The sequence below is a fragment of the Lepus europaeus genome, chromosome 14, assembly GCF_033115175.1.
Source record: "Lepus europaeus isolate LE1 chromosome 14, mLepTim1.pri, whole genome shotgun sequence".
Taxonomy (NCBI): Eukaryota; Metazoa; Chordata; class Mammalia; order Lagomorpha; family Leporidae; genus Lepus; species Lepus europaeus.
The window spans coordinates 73,885,782-73,905,395 of NC_084840.1; the positions used below are offsets into that span (position 1 = coordinate 73,885,782).

The window sequence follows — 19,614 nt, forward strand, 5'->3', positions numbered from 1 at the left end:
CCCCTCCCACCTCGCTTGCTACTTTAGTCTCGCTTGCTCTCGCGAAATCTCGCGAGTGGTGGGGCCCAGCCTTCCCCGAGGTCCCACCTTTTCCCCGGCTTGCGGCTTTGTCCCGCCTGCCCCACCAACCCAGTTCCGCTTCCGGTTGCCGGGGCGCTGAGCTTCTGAAAGTGGTCTCTGCGGTGGTCGTGATGGGGAAGTCAGATTTTCTTACTCCGAAGGCCATCGCCAACAGGATCAAATCCAAGGGGCTTCAGAAGCTACGCTGGTATTGCCAGATGTGCCAGAAGCAGTGTCGAGACGAGGTGAGTGGGCCCGGGTGGCTCCCTCCGTCCAGGAGGGCTGGGGTGAGGGTGCGGGTCCCAGGGGCCCGCTTGTGAGGCTTCTTTTGGGGTCTGCGCTGGGTGAGTCAGCTGCGCAACTCAGTGGAGTCATCTTCCCTGCACCCCCGGCTCCATGGGGACCTGGGGGTCTTCGACACCCCATTCCTCCTAATCCACCTGCCCCGAAGATATGAATTTGGAAAAGTTTGCAGCTTGGGTGTGGAAATGGATAGTGCGGTGCCAGCCGTCCAGGCACTAACTAACCTGCTCTCTGACTTAACTTGCCTCTGAAGAGAAAAAGCATGATTAGAATTCAGGATCAGGTGCAGAAGGAAAACTAAGCTCTTCCACGCTGCATTTCTAACAAGCATTTGTTGAGTGTTGACTGTAGGATAGGCTGAGTTCTATCTTGGTCGAAACTGTGGACTTATCCGGAGCTGCACTGTCAGAATTAGGCAGCAGAGCCATGTGGCTTATTCGTTGTGTGATTTGGGGCAGTTCACGTTGTCTTTGCCTGTTCACTTCTCTGTAAAGTGGAAATAATAATAATTATACCTCCTTGTAGGCTTGTTGTTTTAAGTGTTTTAAATCAGTGAATTATATGCGAGGTGGTTTTGGGAGTCCTAGAACAAGCCTGTGTGTCAGGCTGTGGAGTTTATACTTTTCCACTAAGCGAGGTGGATGATGGAACCCAGAATTGAAGACCTTGAGAGCAGGCTAGTGATGTGATCATATTTTTTTCTTTGGAGATTAGATTGGATAGTAATGAAAGAACATAGAGGCAACTGGAATAATCGCATCCAGTTTCTGCACATGAGTGAGACGTCTTAGGTTGGACTCTCATTATACGGTTACTGTCTGGCAATTCTCTTTAGTTCTTTCCGTTCTAAGTCAACGTGAGATTCTCATAGAGAAAACTAGAGACTAGAACAGTGAACAGCCACATGTCCACTCCCCAGTGTTGTCGTCTGCTTGGATTACAGTACCAACACCATGGACCGAGTGGTCTGTTTCTCACAGTTACAGAGCCTGGGCAGGCTGAGGTCAGGTTCTGGGATTGCTGGGTGTTGGTGAGGACCCTTTTCCTGGGTCATAGGGGACAGTACTTCTTTATCCTTCCAAGATGGGGAGAGAGCAGCTCTAGCTCTTTTTCTTTTTTTTTTTTTTTCCCCTATATTTTATTTATGAGAGAGGGAGAGACACAGAGAAAAGTGTTCCATTTGCTGGTTCACTCCCCAGATGGCTGCAACTGCTGGAGCTGTGCTGATCCAAAGCCAGGAGCCAGGAGCCAGGAGCTTCTTCCAGGTCTCCCACGCGGGTGCAGGGGCCCAAGGACTTGGGCTTCCACTGCTTTCCCAGGCCACAGCAGAGAGCTGCATCAGAGGTGGAGCAGCTGGGACTCGAATTGGCACCCATGTGAGATGCTGGTGCCACAGGCAGAGGCTTAGCCCACTATGCCACAATGCTGGCCCCCTCTAGACTTTTTTTCTTATAAGGGTAATAATACCACCATAGAGGCTCGACCCTGACAGTTTTGTCTAAACAAAATTATCTCCCAAAGGCCCATTTCCACTTTTTTTTTTTTTTTAAAGATTTATTTATTCATTTAAAAGGCAGAGTTAGAGAGAGGGGGAGAGACAGAGATTTCACTCCCAAATGTCTACAATGACCGGGGCTGAGAAAGACTCCACTTCTAACATCTTGTTAAGGATTAGGATTTCATTGTGAATTTTGGAGGATATAGGCTTGCAGTTTTTTCTTTAAAGATTTATTTTATTTATTTGACAGAGTTACAGAGAAGTAGACACACACACACGCACACACACACAGAGAACGAGAGATCTTCCATCCACTAGTTCACTCCCCAAATGGCTGTGACGGCTGGAGTTGAGCTGATCCAAAGCCAGAGCCAGAAGCTAGAAGCCAGGAGCTTCTTCGGGGTCTCCCGTGTGGTTGCAGGGCCCAAGGACTTGGGCCATCTTCCGCTGCTTTCCCAGGCCATAGCGGAGAGCTGGATCAGAAGTGGAGCAGCCGGGACTAAAACCAGCGCCCACATAGGATGCCACTGCAGGCGGCGGCTTTACCTGCTATGCCACAGTGCCAACCCCAAACATGCAGCTTTAACGGTTGATGTATTTTGCCATATTTTCTCTTAAAAAAATGTCACCTGAGAGGCAGTTCACTCCCCCAAATGCCTGCAACAGCTAGGGCTGGGCCAGGTTGAAGCTGGGAGCCAAGAATTCAGTTCTAGTGTCAGGGACCCAGCCACTTGAGTCATCACCTGCTACCTCTCAGAGTGTGTGTTAGAGGGAAGCTGAAACTAGGAGCAAAGCCAGGAGTCAAACCAGGCTCTGCAATATAGGATGTGGACTCCAGTGTAGGAGGCAGGTGTCCCAAGTGGTGATTAGCCACTAGGCCAAATGCTCACCCTGCCATACTTACATGTCACTGAAGTGTTTTAAAGTGAGTTATAAATATCAGAGTATTTCACCGCTAAGTACTTAAGTGTGCGTTTCTGAAATGTCAGGACATAGGGGTGGAAGCTAGGACACCGTAAGGATGCCCGTGTCCCTCATCAGGTCGAGTTCCTGGGTCAGGATGTGGCTCCACTCCCCATTCCAGCTTCCTGCTAATACAGACCTTGGGAGGCAGAAGTGATGGCTCAAGAAATTGGGTTCCTGCCGGTCGTGAGACCTGAACTGAGCTGCCGTCTGGCAGCCTCTGCCCCATTGAGGGGCTGCTGCAGGTATCTGGAGAGTGAAGCAGTGGATGGGAGCTTTTCCCCCCCCATCTCTGCCCATCAAATAAATATCAGTTAATCAATCAATCAATCAATATGGTATCAAGATAACCACAATATAGGTCATCAACAAGACAAAGCTAGTAAATTCCTATCATCTACACACTCTGTATTCACGCTTCCTGCTTGTTGCCCAAATTATTTAAAAGCAGTTTTTTCAAACCAAAATTCAGTTAAAATCCATAAATTGGATTGGTTGTTAGGACTTTTTTTATTTTAAGTAGACTTTAGTTTTTATGTTGTTTTTGGTTTATAGCAAAAAGCAGCTGGAACCCACTCCCAAACACTCCCCTACTTAACAACATCCTTCCCTAGAATGGTACATTTGTTATAGCGGATAAACCTATATTGACACATCATTACCATCTAAAGTCCATCTTACATTAAGGCTCACTCTTGGTGTTGTACATTCTGTGAGCTTAAATAATGATAGGAATCCACCATTATAGCATCTTACAGAGTAGTTTCTGGCCCCCCAAATCTTCTGTGTCTTGGGTTATTGGAACTTTTAATTCTCTCACAATTCTAAATTTGTAACAGGATCCCTCTCCCCTTTTTTCTTTTCTTTAATTTAAAAAAATTTCTTCTTTTCTTATTTTTTTTCTTTGTGTTGATTTGTGAAGGAGGCCAATCAGTTGTCTGTAGCATTCCCATGCTATGAACTGCTTCCTTCTGGTTGTCTTTGGCCTTCATCTTCTAGCTCTTATAGTTCCTGTCAGCTGGAACTTGGATATAAAGGCTTGATTAGGTTCAGGTTAAACATTTTAAGGAAGAATATTTTGTAGGTGGCCCTGTGTGTTTCATATTGGCTCACATAAGGAAGTCTGTACTGTTTAATTATGCTAAGATGATTAAATAAGGGTGACAGCCTGTAAAGAAATATTTTTCCCTATGTGAGAGCAACTTTACTAGTGGGTTAATATTTGAAATCATGTCCGCATATCTAATTTCCCTTTAACCTTTTTTTTTTTTTTTTTTTGTCAGGCAGAGTGGACAGTGAGAGAGAGAGACAGAGAGAAAGGTCTTCCTTTTGCCGTTGGTTCACCCTCCAATGGCCGCCGCGGTAGGCGCGCTGCGGCCGGCACACCATGCTGATCCGATGGCAGGAGCCAGGTACTTATCCTGGTCTCCCATGGGGTGCAGGGCCCAAGCACTTGGGCCATCCTCCACTGCACTCCCTGGCCACAGCAGAGAGCTGGCCTGGAAGAGGGGCAACCGGGACAGGATCGGTGCCCCGACCGGGACTAGAACCCGGTGTGCCGGCGCCTCAAGGCGGAGGATTAGCCTAGTGAGCCGCGGCACCGGCCCCATTAACCTTTTACCTGTGTATTGTAGCATCCTTATCTGAGTCAGTTATTTCATTAGGAGTTGCAAAGTGGTTTTCTTTTTTCTTTTTTTAAGATTTATTTTTATTTATTTGAAATACAGAGTTACAGAGAGTTGTAGAAAGAGAGAGAGCTCTTCCAGCCGCTGGTTCACTCCCCAAATGGCCACAGTGGCCGGCCTGGGCCGATCCGAAGTCTGGAGCTGGGACCTTCTTCCAGGTCTCCCAAGCAGGTGCAGGGGCCAAGGACTTCCCGTAGCAGAGAGCTGGATCAGAAGTGGAGCAATTGGGACTTGAACCAGCACCGATATGGGATCGTGCGGCAGCACTTCAGGCTAGAGCTTTTAGCCCTCTGCACCACAGCACTCGGCCCGCAAAGTGGTTTTCTAGTTATGTGTGCATTTATTATTTGAAGCTATTCTTTTGTAAAAATGAGCTTTTGCTCATCAACTTGGGCTGTTTGGTTATGTTTAAACTTTGTCCTGAAATGTAATTCCTATTGGAAAAGAACAAGTTTTTTTTGTTGTTGTTTGTTTTTTAAAGATTCATTTTATTTATTTGAAAGGCAGAGGTAGAGAGGTAGAGACAGAGAGGTCTTCCATCCGCTGGTTCACTCTCCATATGGCTGCAACGGTCGGTGCTGAGCCGAGCTGATCTGAAGTTAGGAGCCAGGGACTTCCTCTGGGTCTCCCACGTGGGTGCAGGGGCCCAAGGACTTGGGCCATCTTCTACTGCTTTCCCAGGCCACAGCAGAGAGCTGGATTGAAGAGGAGCAACCAGGACTCGAACCGGCACCCATATGGGATGCCTGCACTTTGGGCCAGGGCTTTAATCCTCTGCGCCACAGTGCTGGATGTTTGTTTTTTTTAAAGATTTGTTTATTTATTTGAGAGGCAGTGTTTCAGAGAGAGAGAAAGGGAGAGACAGAGAGAAAAATCTTCCATCCACTGGTTCATTCCCCAAATGGCCGCAATGGCTGGAGCTGTGCTGACCCAAAGTCAGGAGCCAGGAGCTTCTTCTGGGCCTCCTATGCGGGTGCAGGAGTCCAAGCATTTGGACCATCTTCCACTGCTTTCCCAGGCCATCAGGAGAGAGGTGGATTGGAAGAGGAGCAGCCGGGACATGAACCGGTGCCCATGTGGGATATAGGTGCTGCAGACAGAGACCTAACCCACTATGCCATAGCACTGGCCCCAGCGAACAAGTTATTAATTCTTTCTTTTAATTACCAATTTTCAGAGTAATGCGTGTTTGCCATGAGAGCAATTCATACCCTTCCCTACCTGGGACAGTAGCCTAAGGCTGGAGGAAATTGACCCCTACAGGTTTCCTCTCCTGCTTTCTATCCTCCAGTATTGGAAGGTGAATGGAGAGGAAGGTTGGAATCAGGGTATTTCTCTCCACCCCATCTACTCCTTTGGGTGTGTAGGATTTAATGCCATTATTTCATTTTAATTTTACTGATTTATTTCTAAAATTTGTATAATGATGTTGGGTTGGTTTTTTGTTGTTGTTGTTCCTTTATGAGATTAATACTAAGTATCCTTTCAAGTTAGATTTAATTGTGATTCTTAACAGGTAGGGCTCCGATGAAGCAAAAATTGTGTAGGTGATCCTGGATGACTGAAGAGTGGGAAACTGCTGTGTGTCGAAATCGGGACAGTGGCAGTGGGACTGAACAGAGGGGCTGCATATGAACTATTAAGAAGACTGGACAGACTTAGCAACAAATTGTGCGTCAAAGCAGGCAGAATCTTGGACGCTGTCTATCCTGGCGTGGGTGGCTGGCCATGAGGTGGTGTGGTTCACTGAGTGACAGGGAGCGTGTAAGAGGCACAGTTTCCAGTTCTGTTACAGAGTAGTGAAGAATCAAGTTCGGGTATTAAGCAGAATAAATAAATGCTAAGTCAAAACGTGTATGTTTTTTACAATCATCTTACTGATGATTGATGTAAGTTAAGGAGATTTGTGTGATGTGCAACAGTGTATTTTGGATAATGAGCTGGAGAAGAAGGCCAATGTAGATAGTTTGAGTGGTGGAAATTCACAAATGACCCATTTTTACTTCATTTTATTCCTTGAACTATTTGCATAATGCCCTCTGTGAAGTATGTGCTCAGTAAGAATTGGTTAAATTGAGTACAAAAAATGAAATCACTCTTCTGTTACTGTGCTCAGTAGTGTTTGCTATTAATGTCTGTTTTCTATAGCACTGTTTTTCTGTCTCTTTGATCTCGGGGATTATTTTGATTAGCAGAGTTGCAAAACTCAACTCCATTAAAAATAAACTGTGGAGTGATTATAACTGGTGATTTGATTATTATTATTATTTTTTTTTTTACAATTTAACATCAAAGAGCAAATGTTAGGGTTTAATTAAATACTTCTATTTAGAGTCCATTTTGATGACTTAAATAAGAATTTCAGTGTTACCTTTGCATTTTTTTGTAGAATGGCTTTAAGTGTCATTGTATGTCAGAATCTCATCAGAGACAACTATTGTTGGCTTCAGAGAATCCTCAGCAGTTTATGGATTATTTTTCAGAGTAAGTAATTCAAAGACATCCTTATCTCATAAGCTTTACTCAGTTGAACATTTAATAGATGCTTAATGTTTTATACATTGGAGGTTCTGTTATTCCTTATGTGTTAGCATGATAGCTGTATTCTCTGTATGCCTAGTTTTCATCTTTTGAAAATTCGTCACAGTACCAAATGGTTACAAAAGTATTTCTCAGTTATCCTTCCTTCCTTCCACTTCAACTGGGAAACTAGGAAACTGTCTTTCATTCTAACACACTTGTGACTTGGAATGCAGGCCATATTATCGGACTGCCTGATCTCAAATCCTTCTCCACTTAGGAGCGCTGTCTCTGGATGAGCGTCTTAAGTTTATCTGTGCTTTTGTCTCCTCATCTGTAAACTGATCCTTTGGAGGATTTATGGGAAGAGTAAATCAGTTTATACCTCGTATTTTTAAAGTACTTCGAAAAGTGCCCCTCCTGGATTAAGATCATCTGTTAAAGGGACAGGTATTTGGCCTAGTGGTTAGAACATTGGTTGGCATGTCTGCCTTCCATATTGGAGTGCCTGCCTTCCAGTCTCAGCTCTGCTTCTGGTTCCAGCTTCCTTCTCATGCAGATCCTGGAAGTGAAGGCTCGCGTAATTGGGTCCCTGCCGCCCATGTACTAGGCCTGGATTGAGTTTCTGGCTCTCCATTGCAAGCATTTGGGGAATGCACTAGGAGATGGGAGCTCACTGTCTCTCTGCTGCCCAAATAAATGTCTTTTAAAAAATCATCTGTTAATTATTATCATTAATATTTACCCTTGCTTCTATCTGTCTCTTTTCAAGCTTTTAGATCTTTGGTCTGAGGATATCTTTACATTCTTAAAAATGATTTGAAGATACCACAGAAATTTTGTTTATGTAGATTATATGTAGTAACATTTAGAAAGTAAAACTGAGATATCCTAAAAATGTTTTACCAGTCCATTTAAAAATAATAATACACTTGGGGCCAGTGCTGTGGCACAGCAGGTTAATGCCCTGGCCTGAAGCACCGGCATCCCATATGGGTGCCGGTTCGAGGCCCAGCTGCTTAACTTCCAATCCAGCTCTCTGCTGTGGCCCGGGAAAGCAGTAGAAGATGGCCCAAGTCGTTGGGCCCCTGCACCCACATGAGAAACCCAGAAGAAGCTCCTGGCTCCTGGCTTTGGGTTGGTGCATCTCCGGCTGTTGCAGCCAGTTGCATGGAAGACCTCTCTTACTCTTTGTCTCTCCTCTCTCTGTGTAACTCTGACTTTCAAATAAATAAATAAATCTTTTTTAAAAAATACATTTATTACATATTTAAATAAACATTTTTAATTTAAAAGTTTCTGCATAAATAAACATGTATTATTACTTTATATTTTTACAGATCTCTTTAGTGTCTCACTTAATAGAAGATGGCTGGATTTTGATATCTTCTTTATTTAGTCATTGCAAAATGTTTTGATTGAAACACATTTAAAAAAGCCTCATTTGGCATAGATACATAGTTGGAAAGGAGAGTATTTTAATAATCTTTTCAGATAATTTTGGATAGTCTTTTGATACTGTGCAAAACACAGTGTATGCAGTTTTTTTTTTTTTTAAAGATTGATTTGTATATTGAAAATCAGACATGGAGAGAGAGAGAGAGATTTTCCATCTGTTGGTTCACTCCCAGATGGCCACAATGGCCAGGGGTGGGCTAGGTTAAAGCCAGGAGCCAGGAACTCTATCCAGTTTCCTACCAGGATGGCAGGGGCACAAGTACTCAAGTCATCTTTTGCTGCTTTCTCAGGTGCATTAGCAGGAGGCTGAAGTGGAGCAGTGAGGACGCACGGGCAGTGCTCCCATGAGATGCCAGCACGGCAGGTGGCAGCTGAACTTGCTGCGCCGCAGCGCCGGCCCTGTGCAGTTTCTTACACGTTAGCTGCATGCAGATTCTGAAACCAGATCAGTCAACTTTTTATATTCTTTTAAATTAAAATCTACTGTCGATTTCTTTGAGTAGATCTTTACCCATGCATGATTGTGTAACGTGTGGGTCATTTGAAAAATACTGGTGCACTGAGTTACACAGATCTTCCAGGTAGTGACACGTTTCATTATATAATGTCCTAAGACCATATTCCTTAATATCAACACTAATGTCATCAGAAACGTCTTTAAATGTTCAGAAGTGTTACAGGCTCACAGTGCTAGATTCTCATTTATCAAAACTTTAATTTTTTTTTTTTTTTGACAGGCAGAGTGGATAGTGAGAGAGAGAGACAGAGAGAAAGGTCTTCCTTTTTGCCGTTGGTTCACCCTCCAATGGCCGCTGCGGCCGGCGCATCGCACTGATCCGAAGCCAGGAGCCAGGTGCTTCTCCTGGTCTCCCATTTGGGTGCAGGGCCCAAGGTCTTGGGCCATCCTCCACTGCCTTCCTGGGCCATAGCAGAGAGCTGGCCTGGAAGAGGGGCAACCGGGATAGAATCCGGTGCCCCAACCGGGACTAGAACCCGGTGTGCCGGCGCCGCAAGTCAAAACTTTAATTTTTATCAGAGAGAGAGGGAGAGAGAAAAAGATCCATCTTCCATCTGCTGGTTGACTCCCCAGATGGCTACAACAACCATGACTGGGCGAGGCCAAGCCAGGAGATGGAACTTGATCCAGGTCTCTCACGTGGGTACAGGGGCCCAAGGACTTGGGCCATCTTCTGCTACTTTCCCAGGTGTTATTAGCAGGGAGCTGAATCAGAATTGGAGCACCCTGGGACTGAACTGGCACCCATATGGGATACTGGAGTTGCACCACAATACTGGCCCTCAAAACTCTGATTTTTGCTTAAAAATTTAAATTTTGTCATTGGCAGCTTTCATTTGTTTTCCTTGTTGTGACAGGCTGATTTTGTTTATTTTGAGAAAAGTTATACCAGATACTCAATTTGGCATGACAGCGGTTTATGTGTCAGGGTTTTTTTTGTTTGTTTGTTTTTTCTTCAGGTAAAATGATATTCCTTGTAAAAAATATTTCAGTTTGCAATCCAGTCATGCAGGTGTTTTTCTCAAGACAACTGCTATGTATATAGCAGCAGAAGTAGTTTTTAAGATTTACTTATTTTATTTGAAAGAGTCACAAAGAAAGAGAGAGAGACAGATAGAAAGATCTTCCATCTGCTGGTTTACTGCCCCCATGGCCACAACAGCCATGGTTGGGCCAGGCTGAAGCCAGGAACCAGGAGCTTCTTCCAGGTTTCCCATGTTGGTGACAGGGGCCCAAGCACCTGGGCCATCTTCTGCTGCTCTTCCCAGGTCATTATCAGGGAGCTGGATCAGAAGTGGAGCAGCTCTACACGAACCAGCACCCATATGGGATGCCCACATTGCAACTGGTAGCTTTACCTGCTACACCACAATGCCAGTCCCTCAGATGTGTTTTTGAGGATTAAGATTTAATACAATCAGTAATTTTAGTGCTTCATCAAGGACATTCTAGATGAAGTTGCTTGGTTGTTCCTACGTGTTCATGGTGGTGAGGAATACACTGCTATTGCAGTGTGATGTGGCTGCCCACTGCCTTCCCTTGTGTGCTGAGCTCCCAACAGGTTTACCCTCCATTGCTTTTTTTTTTTTTTTTTAATATTTATTTATTTATTTGAGAGGGAGAGAGAGAGAGGTTGTCCATCCCACTGCCTTCCTGAACCTCCTGCAGGCTGACTTCTGCCACTTTACTCTCCTGAAGAGTCACCTGTACCTTTTTGCATCTTCATCTTTCTGGATCTCTCTTCAGTGGGTCACGCTCATAACTCTTCATGAAGACATCACTGTTTTATTTTCTTTCGTGGTTTTCCTACTTACTTCCTTTATGCTTTCTCTGTGCATTAACTCCTTTTCTTCACCCAGCTCTTCATTTTGGGAAAGTCCTTCAAGTTGCCTGCTTGGCTGCTTTTCATCCCACTCTACCTAGTCTCCTTGAATCTCACTGGCCCTCTGTTTACTTTATGCGTGGGTGCCTCCTAAATCTTCATGTTCATTCCTGGTGTTTGTCTTGAGCTGGATGTTCCCCCTTGGGCAATTTAATCTGAATTTCAGATGCCTGTCTCAAAGTGAGCATTTCTAAAGCTGAACTCAGTATTTTTTCTGCTATACCTGTTTCTCTCTCTCTCTCTCTCTCTCTCTCTCTCTCTGTGTGTGTGTGTGTGTGTATAAGAGTTTATTTATTTGAGAGGCAGAGTGATATAGAGAGAAGATAAGACAGAGAGATGTATCTTCATTCAATCTGCTGGTTCATTAACTAAATACCTGCAGCAGCTAGAGCTGGGCCAGGCCAAAGCCAGGAGCCAAGAACTCTGTCTGGGTCTCCCATGTGAGTAGCAGGAACCCAAGTATTTGGGCCATCATCTGCTGCCTCCAAGGTGTATTAGCAGGGAGGTAGACTGGAAGTGCATTGTAGCTGGGACTTGAACCAGGCACTCGCTGTACCACGGTGCCCATTCTTCACACCTGCTTGTTACTCTATGTTGGCTAATAAGCTGTCTATGCAGCCTCCTAAGCTAGAAACCTTGAATTCTCTGAGGATTCCCTCTCGTCAGTTCTACGTGATGGCCTTTAAACTGGGGTCCTTTCCTTTCTCATTGCAATGGTAACAGTCCTCAGCATCTCTCACCTAAAGTCTTTTTTTGTTTGTTTTTTTGTTAATATTCATTTACTTATTTGAAAGGTGGAGCTGCAGAGAGAGAGAGAGAAATTCTTCCATCTATTGGTTCACTGCCCAAATGGCCCCAAAGGCCAGGACTGAGCTGAACTGAAGCCAGGAGTTTCATGCGGGTCTTCATGTGGATGCAGGAGTCCTAGTACTTGGGCCATCTTCTGCTGCTTTCCCAAGCACATTAGCAGGGAGCTGGGTCAAAAGGACTTGAACCGATGCCCATATAGGGTGCCGGCTTCACAGGTAGCAGCTTAACCCACTGCCCCACGACACCAGCCCCATCACATAAAGTATTTCAGTGACTTCCTCACTAGTTTCCAGGCTGCAGCTTCAGCTCGTCCTATACATGTTTATACCAGTGTGTCTCAAAACCCTCCTTGTGTCAAAATTGGAAGGCTTCTTGGCAAGTCAGCAAACCCCACTTCCAGCTCTGTAGGCCAGGGCTGGAAGTTTTGTGTTTCTCTCAAGTTCCCAGGGGATGCAGCAGCCGCTGGCCTGGGAACCACAGTCTGAGAATTATTATTGTCTACCGTCTGCCAGGATTATCTTTGTAAACCACAGATTTGAACAAATTTATTTTGATACTAAATTATTTAGCGCTTTTCCATTGCCTGCATGAAACCTGCCCGCTACAACATATAGATACTTCAAAAGTTAACCCAAACCTTATTTTTATTTTCTAGCCACAACTCTCCTCCCTGCTGACCCCCAATCACCATCATCTTTGTATCCTTTCTCTAACTTGATGTTTTCATATCCATGCCTGCTGAGAATGGCCTTCGCCTCCTCTTCACCTATAAAAGTCCGTTTTATACTTCTCTGCGCACATTAAGATCACCTCTAAAGAGGTGCAGACATTTAGCCTCGCAGTTAAGGCCCCAGTTCAGATGGCTGAGTCCCACACTGGAGTACCGGGATTCCCAGCTCCAGCTTCTGACTCCAGCTTCCGGCCACTACAGACCATGAGTGACTCAAGTAACTGAGTTCCTGTCACCCACGGAACACGAACTTAGCTTAGCTTAGCTTCTGCCTTCAACCTCAGCCCTATCTCAGCCTTTATGGTGCTTTTAGGGAGTGAACCAATGGTTAGGAATTTTGTCTCTCCCTCTCTCTCTCTGTCTTGTAGCCTCATAAATAAATAAATATTTATTTCTTTTGAAAGAGAAAGGAGAAACTAGGAGAGAGATCTTCCATCATTTGGTTCACTTCCCAGATGGCCGCAACAGTCAGTGCCAGGCCATGCTGAAGCTGGGAGCTTCATATGGGTCCCCCATGCAGGTGGCAAGGACCCAAACACTTGGGCCATCTTCCCCTGCTTTTTCCAGGGAGCTGGATTGGAAAAACATCTGGGACACGAACCAGTGTCCATATGTGATGCTGGAGTGATATGCAGCAGCTTTACCTATCATGCCAGCCCCAACAATTTTTTTTATTTATTTGGCAGGTAGAGTTATAGACAGTGAGAGAGAGACAGAGAGAAAGGTCTTCATTCCGTTAGTTCACTCCCCAAATGGCCACCAAGATTGGCACTGCACCGATCCGAAGCAGGGAGCCAGGTGCTTCCTCCTGGTCTCCCTTGCAGGTGCAGGGGCCCAAGCACTTGGGGCATCCTCCACTGCCCTCCCGGGCCACAGCAGAGAGCTGGACTGGAAAAGAAGCAACCGGGACAGAATCTGGCGCCCCAACCAGGACTAGAACCCGGCGCCCATATGGGATGCCGGCGCCTCAAGGGGAGGATTAACCAAGTGAGCCACAGTGCCAGCCCCCAACAAATATTTTTTAAAAAATTAAATCACTGTGGGTGTCTCCCTCAACTCTTTTTATGATATTTTTATATATTACTTTTTTAGTTTAACTTCTGTTATAATTGGGTTATCATTATAATTATTATAATTGTTATAAGTGTTAGATTGTAACCTCCTTGAAGGTCAAGGTTTACGTTTTATTCACCTGTTATATAGCAATTAACACAGTATACAGTTTAGAGGGACATATTGTATAAGGGCAATTTGGTGATCATAGGTAGAGTGAGATTATTGTACCATATTCAGGACTGCTAAGAGACTTTGTGAAGGATCCTCTCCAAAGGTACATTGCTGTCTTACCAGGAGAGAAAGTTTCAGTTTCAAACAGACTTTTTTTATCTTTAGCCCTTAAAGGCTATAACCTCTTAGCATCCTTTCCTTGTTCGGTTTTTATAGGTTCACAGCAGATATTTGTATGTCATTAAAACTGTACAGTTGCTTACATTTTAGATGTAAGATGATGCTGTGTATTTACGGAAATGTCCTTAATGCTTTCTTTTTTTATTAGGGAATTCCGAAATGACTTTCTCGAACTTCTCAGAAGACGCTTTGGTAAATATCTTATGTATTGTGCAAATAATAATTTTATACCCAGGCAGTCTTCTCAGGATCAACGCTGTCCTATTTTGTTCCCAGGCACGAAGAGAGTCCACAACAACATCGTCTACAATGAGTATATCAGCCACCGAGAGCACATCCATATGAATGCCACTCAGTGGGAAACCCTGACTGATTTTACTAAGTGGCTGGGCAGAGAAGGTAAGGAGAGGAGATCAGTTGAGGAGTTATTCTGTGGTACCATTGACAACAGAGAGAATTGTCATAATTCCTGTCGAAACTCATGGAAAACAGCATGTGTAGGGCAGTTAAAAACCTGGGGGAGGGGCAAGTGCTTGGTGCAGTGGTTACATTACCTGTGATACCTGCTTCCCATGTCACAGTGTTCGGGTTCGAGTCCTGGTTCCGTCTGTCTCTCTGCCTTTCTTATAAATACAGTTAATAATTAATAATAATAGATAAAATCGGAGGAAGGAGCAGACGTTTAGTCTAGCAGTTATGATGCCCAGGTTCCATGTTGCAGTGCTTGGGTTCAGTTCCTGGCTCTGATTCTTCACTTCAGCCTTCTATAGCACAGACCGTGAGAGGCAGCCATGATGTCTCAGGTACTTGTGTTCCTGCTTCCCGCATGGGAGACACTACTGAGTTCCTGGCTCCTGGTAGCCTTGGCTTTTGGGAGGCATCTACAGAGTGAGTCAGTTGCTAGAAGCTGTCTCTCTCTCTATTTCTTTTTTTTTTTTTTTAAGATTTTATTTATTTATTTGAAAGAGAGAGTTACAGACAGTGAGAGGGAGAGACAGAGAGAAAGGTCTTCCTTTTTGCCGTTGGTTCACCCTCCAATGGCCGCTGCGGCCGGCACATCACGCTGATACGAAGCCAGGAGCCAGGTGCTTCTCCTGCTCTCCCATGCGGGTGCAGGGCCCAAGCACTTGGGCCATCCTCCACTGCCTTCCTGGGCCATAGCAGAGAGCTGGCCTGGAAGAGGGGCAACCAGGACAGAATCCGGTGCCCCAACCGGGACTAGAACCCGGTGTGCCGGCACTGCAAGGAGGAGGATTAGCCTGTTAAGCCACGGTGCCAGTCTCTCTCTCTATTTCTGAAATAAATTTTTTTTAAAAAATTCAGAAAAAGGCCGGCTCCATGGCTCATTAGGCTAATCCTCCGCCTGCAGCGCCCGCACCTCAGGTTCTAGTCCCGGTCGGGGCGCCGGATTCTGTCCCAGTTGCCCCTCTTCCAGGCCAGCTCTCTGCTGTGGCCAGGAAGGCAGTGGAGGATGGCTGAAGTCCTTGGGCCCTGCATCCGCATGGGAGACCAGGAAGAAGCACCTGGCTCCTGGCTTCGAATTGGCGCAGTGCATTGGCCATAGCAGCCATTTGGGGAGTGAATCAACAGAAGGAAGACCTTTCTCTCTCTCACTGTCTAACTCTGCCTGTCAATAAAAAAAAAATTTTTTTTTTTTTCAGAAGAAAATACTGGAGAGGTTGCAGATGACACGTTTATATTTACATTTTGCTTTGAGTGCATACAAATTTGTGATGTCTTCCCCCTACCTCCCAAAGGCTTGTGCAAAGTGGATGAGACACCAAAAGGCTGGTATATTCAGTACATAGACCGAGATCCAGAAACTATCCGCCGACAACTGGAGCTAGAGAAAAAGAAGAAACAAGACCTTGATGATGAAGAAAAGACTGCCAAATTCATTGAAGAGCAAGTGAGAAGAGGTCTGGAAGGGAAGGAACAGGTGGGCCACAATGTCATCCCAGAGGCAGTGCAGAAGAGGCGAAAGCTGAGCTAAGCATTGAGTGGAGCGTTTGTAGTCAGCATTCCTTATTCAGGAGGGGCAAGAGCCTGGCTCTTCTCTTACGTAAAGGCGTAGGCTTTGGTGCTTAACTCCTGACTCCAGCTTCATGATCTTCATAATTATATAATCTTCCTAAACCTCACCCTTCTTATCTCTAGAGTAGAGGCAGTACCCATGAGGTACATTCACCTGGTTGTAGTTAATGCGGTGCCGGGAGTAAACATAGCATGTGGGAACATGGGGGCCCACATTTACTCTAGCCTCATGCTGGAAGGTAGATACCACCCCTGAGCGAAGACTGGAGGAATCCACATGCCTGTGAACCGCAGGGGAGGAGGTTGGAAAAGCTTTGATGTTAGAGTCACTAGTCAAGGCGTTTATTTCTGTATTGGTGCCTCCTGTGTGCCAGGACAAGATAGAAAACACACCGCCCTCATGGAGCTTGCATTCTAACAACTATGTGTCAGCAGGAAATTTCAGCCTGGTGTGCTTGCACAACTTCCAGCCACTTAAGTATTTTAAAAATTTTTTATTGAGCTGTAACATACATTAAATACAATGTCTGATGTGTTTAATCTTCCATGTACAGTTCCATCAGCTTACACATCAGCATACACATTTGTGTAGAGAGGGAGAGAAGAGAGAGAGCCTATACACCCACAACCCAGAGAAAGATGGAGATTATTTCCAGTGTCCCAGATGTTCCTGTTCCCTTCTGCTCATTCCCAGTTCGTACTCCCACACCCCCTGTTCTGATGCACCACAGTTATTGACTCGGTCAGTCTGCTCTTGAAAATGGAGTCACAGTATGTTCTTTTTTGTGTAGGACTTCTTTAACTTAGACACAATGTTTTTGAAATTCATTCGTGTTCTTTCCTGTCAGTATTTCACTATTTTTTTAATTGATGCATCTTCCCTGATTTTACGAATATTCTTCTGTTGAGGAACATTGGGCTTGTATTCAGCTTTTGCCTATTATGAAAACAGCAGCTGTGATCATCATTACGCATGTCTTGTTTAAGATATTTAATATAAAGAGTAATGTAGGAAATAGCAGGAAATAAGATTTAAAGCATTAGTTGATTGCCAATGTATGAAACTCAGCTTTATACCATGTTAATTGTAAGTGAGTATGTCTATCATATTGTTACTCACATTAATCTACACGTGTTCAAATAATCTTTAGGAGTTTTCTTCATTGAATGAAAACAGAAGCGAACATTAAGCTGCTATTACTTTAAAATTTCAACTCCTGCTTAAGAAGGAAACCTTTATATTCTGTGTTTTCAGTGAAGTAATATAATTTCCTGTTGAGGAAATTAAGAAGGATTGGCCGATGCCGCGGCTCACTAGGCTAATCCTCCGCCTGCGGCACCGGCACCCCAGGTTCTAGTCCCGGTTGGGGCACTGGATTCTGTCCCAGTTGTGCCTCTTCCAGTCCAGCTCTCTGCTGTGGCCCTGGAATGCTGTGGAGGATGGCCCAGGTCCTGGGGCCCTGCACCCGCATGGGAGACCAGGAGGAAGCACCTGGTCCTGGCTTTGTATTGGCGAAGCGCTCCGGCCGCAACGCACTAGCCATAGTGGCCATTTGGGGGGTGAACCAACAGAAGGAAGACCTTTTTCTCTGTCTCTCACTATCCACTCTGCCTGTCAAAAAAAAAAAAAAAAAAAAAAAAAAAAAAAAAGATAAAAAAGAGAAATTAAGAAAGATAACTACTTGTTCAGAAGAAAATAGTTTACTTTTTGGAATAATATTGCTTGGTTATGTTTTAGCTTAGTGCTGCTAAAACCTTCATATTAGTTTGTGCTGTTTGGGTATAAACATAACTTTACTGTAAAAGGCAGGGCAAACCTTAAAAGTACATCCTTATTCCATGTTTAATCCGTCATTTTTAAAGTAAAATTATGTTCTTTCCCCTTGCTGTGGGAAATCTTGTATGGGTGTTACCTAAGGAGACATCATTTTAGTTAGATCTTAAGAGCATCTTTTTAAATTAGTAGAAATAACAATTAATGTTTATGTAATACTACAATTAGTATTTATTTTTAAGATTTATTTTATTTATTTGAAAGAGTTACAGAGAGCGGTAGAGACAGAGAGAGAGGTCTTCCATCTGCTGATTCCCTACTCAGATAGCCACAACGACTGGACCTGTGCCAGTCAGGAGCCAGGAGCTTCTTCTGGGTCTCCCACGTGGGTACAGGGGCCCAAGAACTTGGGCCATCTTCTACTGCTTTCCCAGACTATAGCAGAGAGCTGGATTGGAAGAGGAGCAGCTGGGACTAGAACCAGTGCCCATATGGGATGCCAGTGCTTCAGGCCAGGGCTTTAACCCACTGCGTCACAGCACTAGCCCCATACAATTAGTATTTTTTTAAGGCAGGCACTGTGCTAAGTGTTTTCTATACATTATGCCACTTAACACTTTTATAATTCTAAATATGTACATTATCTCTGCTTTGGAGATGGAATAAGTGAGGCTTATGGGAGATGACGAGACTAACATTGCAGAGGTAAATTTTATGTGCAGTTTTGTTTGAGTTTGGTCTAAAGCCACTAATAATAATTGTACTTATCTGTAGCTAAGATTCCTGAAGTTTATTGCTTTATGTTTTCATTTTTTCTTGTTTAAATTGTAACAGAAATAAAAATGTAAGTAAGCTGCAGTTTGGTACAGAATAATTACTTTTTTGCCCTTTAAAGTAATTTGAAGATTATTTGCAGGGCATATAATTTCTCAGTTATGATGTGTGGACATCACACCTCAGAGTGCATCTTAGATCACAGGTACCAAGCCCTAATATAGACCTATTGAATATTGGTAGTAAATATACTGCAAACTGAAACCTTCAAACCTCTCATTTTCATTTTTTTGGTTTGTTTATAGGAGGTCCCTATTTTCACGGAATTAAGCAGAGAAAATGATGAAGAGAAAGGTAATTTTAAATTTTTCTTTCTTTAATATAATGCTTTTGTATTGGCTGTGCTGAAAACCAGCAATTTGAGGTGCGTTGTTGTCATTGGTACAATGAAAATAATACTAATAAATTGGGTGGTATGCCTGCAGCTCAAGTAATAACATTTCCTAAGTTTAACCTCAACAATAAAGAAATATCTTACCATAATAAGAATCCCGGAGGTTCACTGGTTCTGCATGCCATACAAGGTAGCTGCCAGCACTCCAGCCATCACATTTAGACCCAGTATTTTCAAGAAGATAGCAGAGAGCATTTTTTCTGGAGTCCTCTTAGGATCTAGGAAATAGTTTCTGGAAGACACTTCTCCCATCAGAGGATTTCCTTTTGGAGGTCATTGGCCAGAACTGCGTCTTAGTCTACCTTAAGTCACTGAGATAATGTTGATGGGCTTGAAGAGCTGAAGATGCTGTTATATCTTCTGAACCACGTGGGCAAGAGGTATGGGCAGCTAAACAAGACTGGAGTGTGACTAGTCGGTCAAGTCGGGGGTAGAGGAGCAAGGCAGCCGACCTCTTCAGCAGTTGACACGTAAGATTGTTTCTTAGCTCTCCAGGCTTCAGCCTAGGACACCTTGTAGCAGGGATGGGGAACATCTGACCCCACCATATAATGTCTGCAGAGTCATTTGGTCTGACCCTGCCAAAGCAGCCCAGGCGGGACTCGAAACTCAGTAGATCTATTGCAGGCTAATTTTTAAGTTGGTGATTTTTGTATGGCCTGTGAGTGATATTATAAATATCCAAATAGCCCTTGGCAGAGAAGCTGTTCTCCTCTCCTGTTATATAGTAACCTGAGATCGATTT

General features: G+C 44.2%; 1 protein-coding gene across 1 annotated transcript in view; it reads left to right on the plus strand.

Moving 5' to 3' along the window:
• Positions 1–83: 83 nt before the first annotated feature.
• Positions 84–19,614, plus strand: part of KIN (Kin17 DNA and RNA binding protein) — a 42,973-nt gene continuing 23,442 nt past the window's right edge. The window contains exons 1-6 of the mRNA XM_062210941.1: positions 84–305; positions 6,899–6,993; positions 13,982–14,025; positions 14,110–14,232; positions 15,591–15,772; positions 18,721–18,769. Of these exons, the coding sequence (XP_062066925.1) occupies positions 192–305; positions 6,899–6,993; positions 13,982–14,025; positions 14,110–14,232; positions 15,591–15,772; positions 18,721–18,769 (607 nt within the window). The 5' untranslated portion in view covers positions 84–191. The remainder of the gene's footprint in view (positions 306–6,898; positions 6,994–13,981; positions 14,026–14,109; positions 14,233–15,590; positions 15,773–18,720; positions 18,770–19,614) is intronic.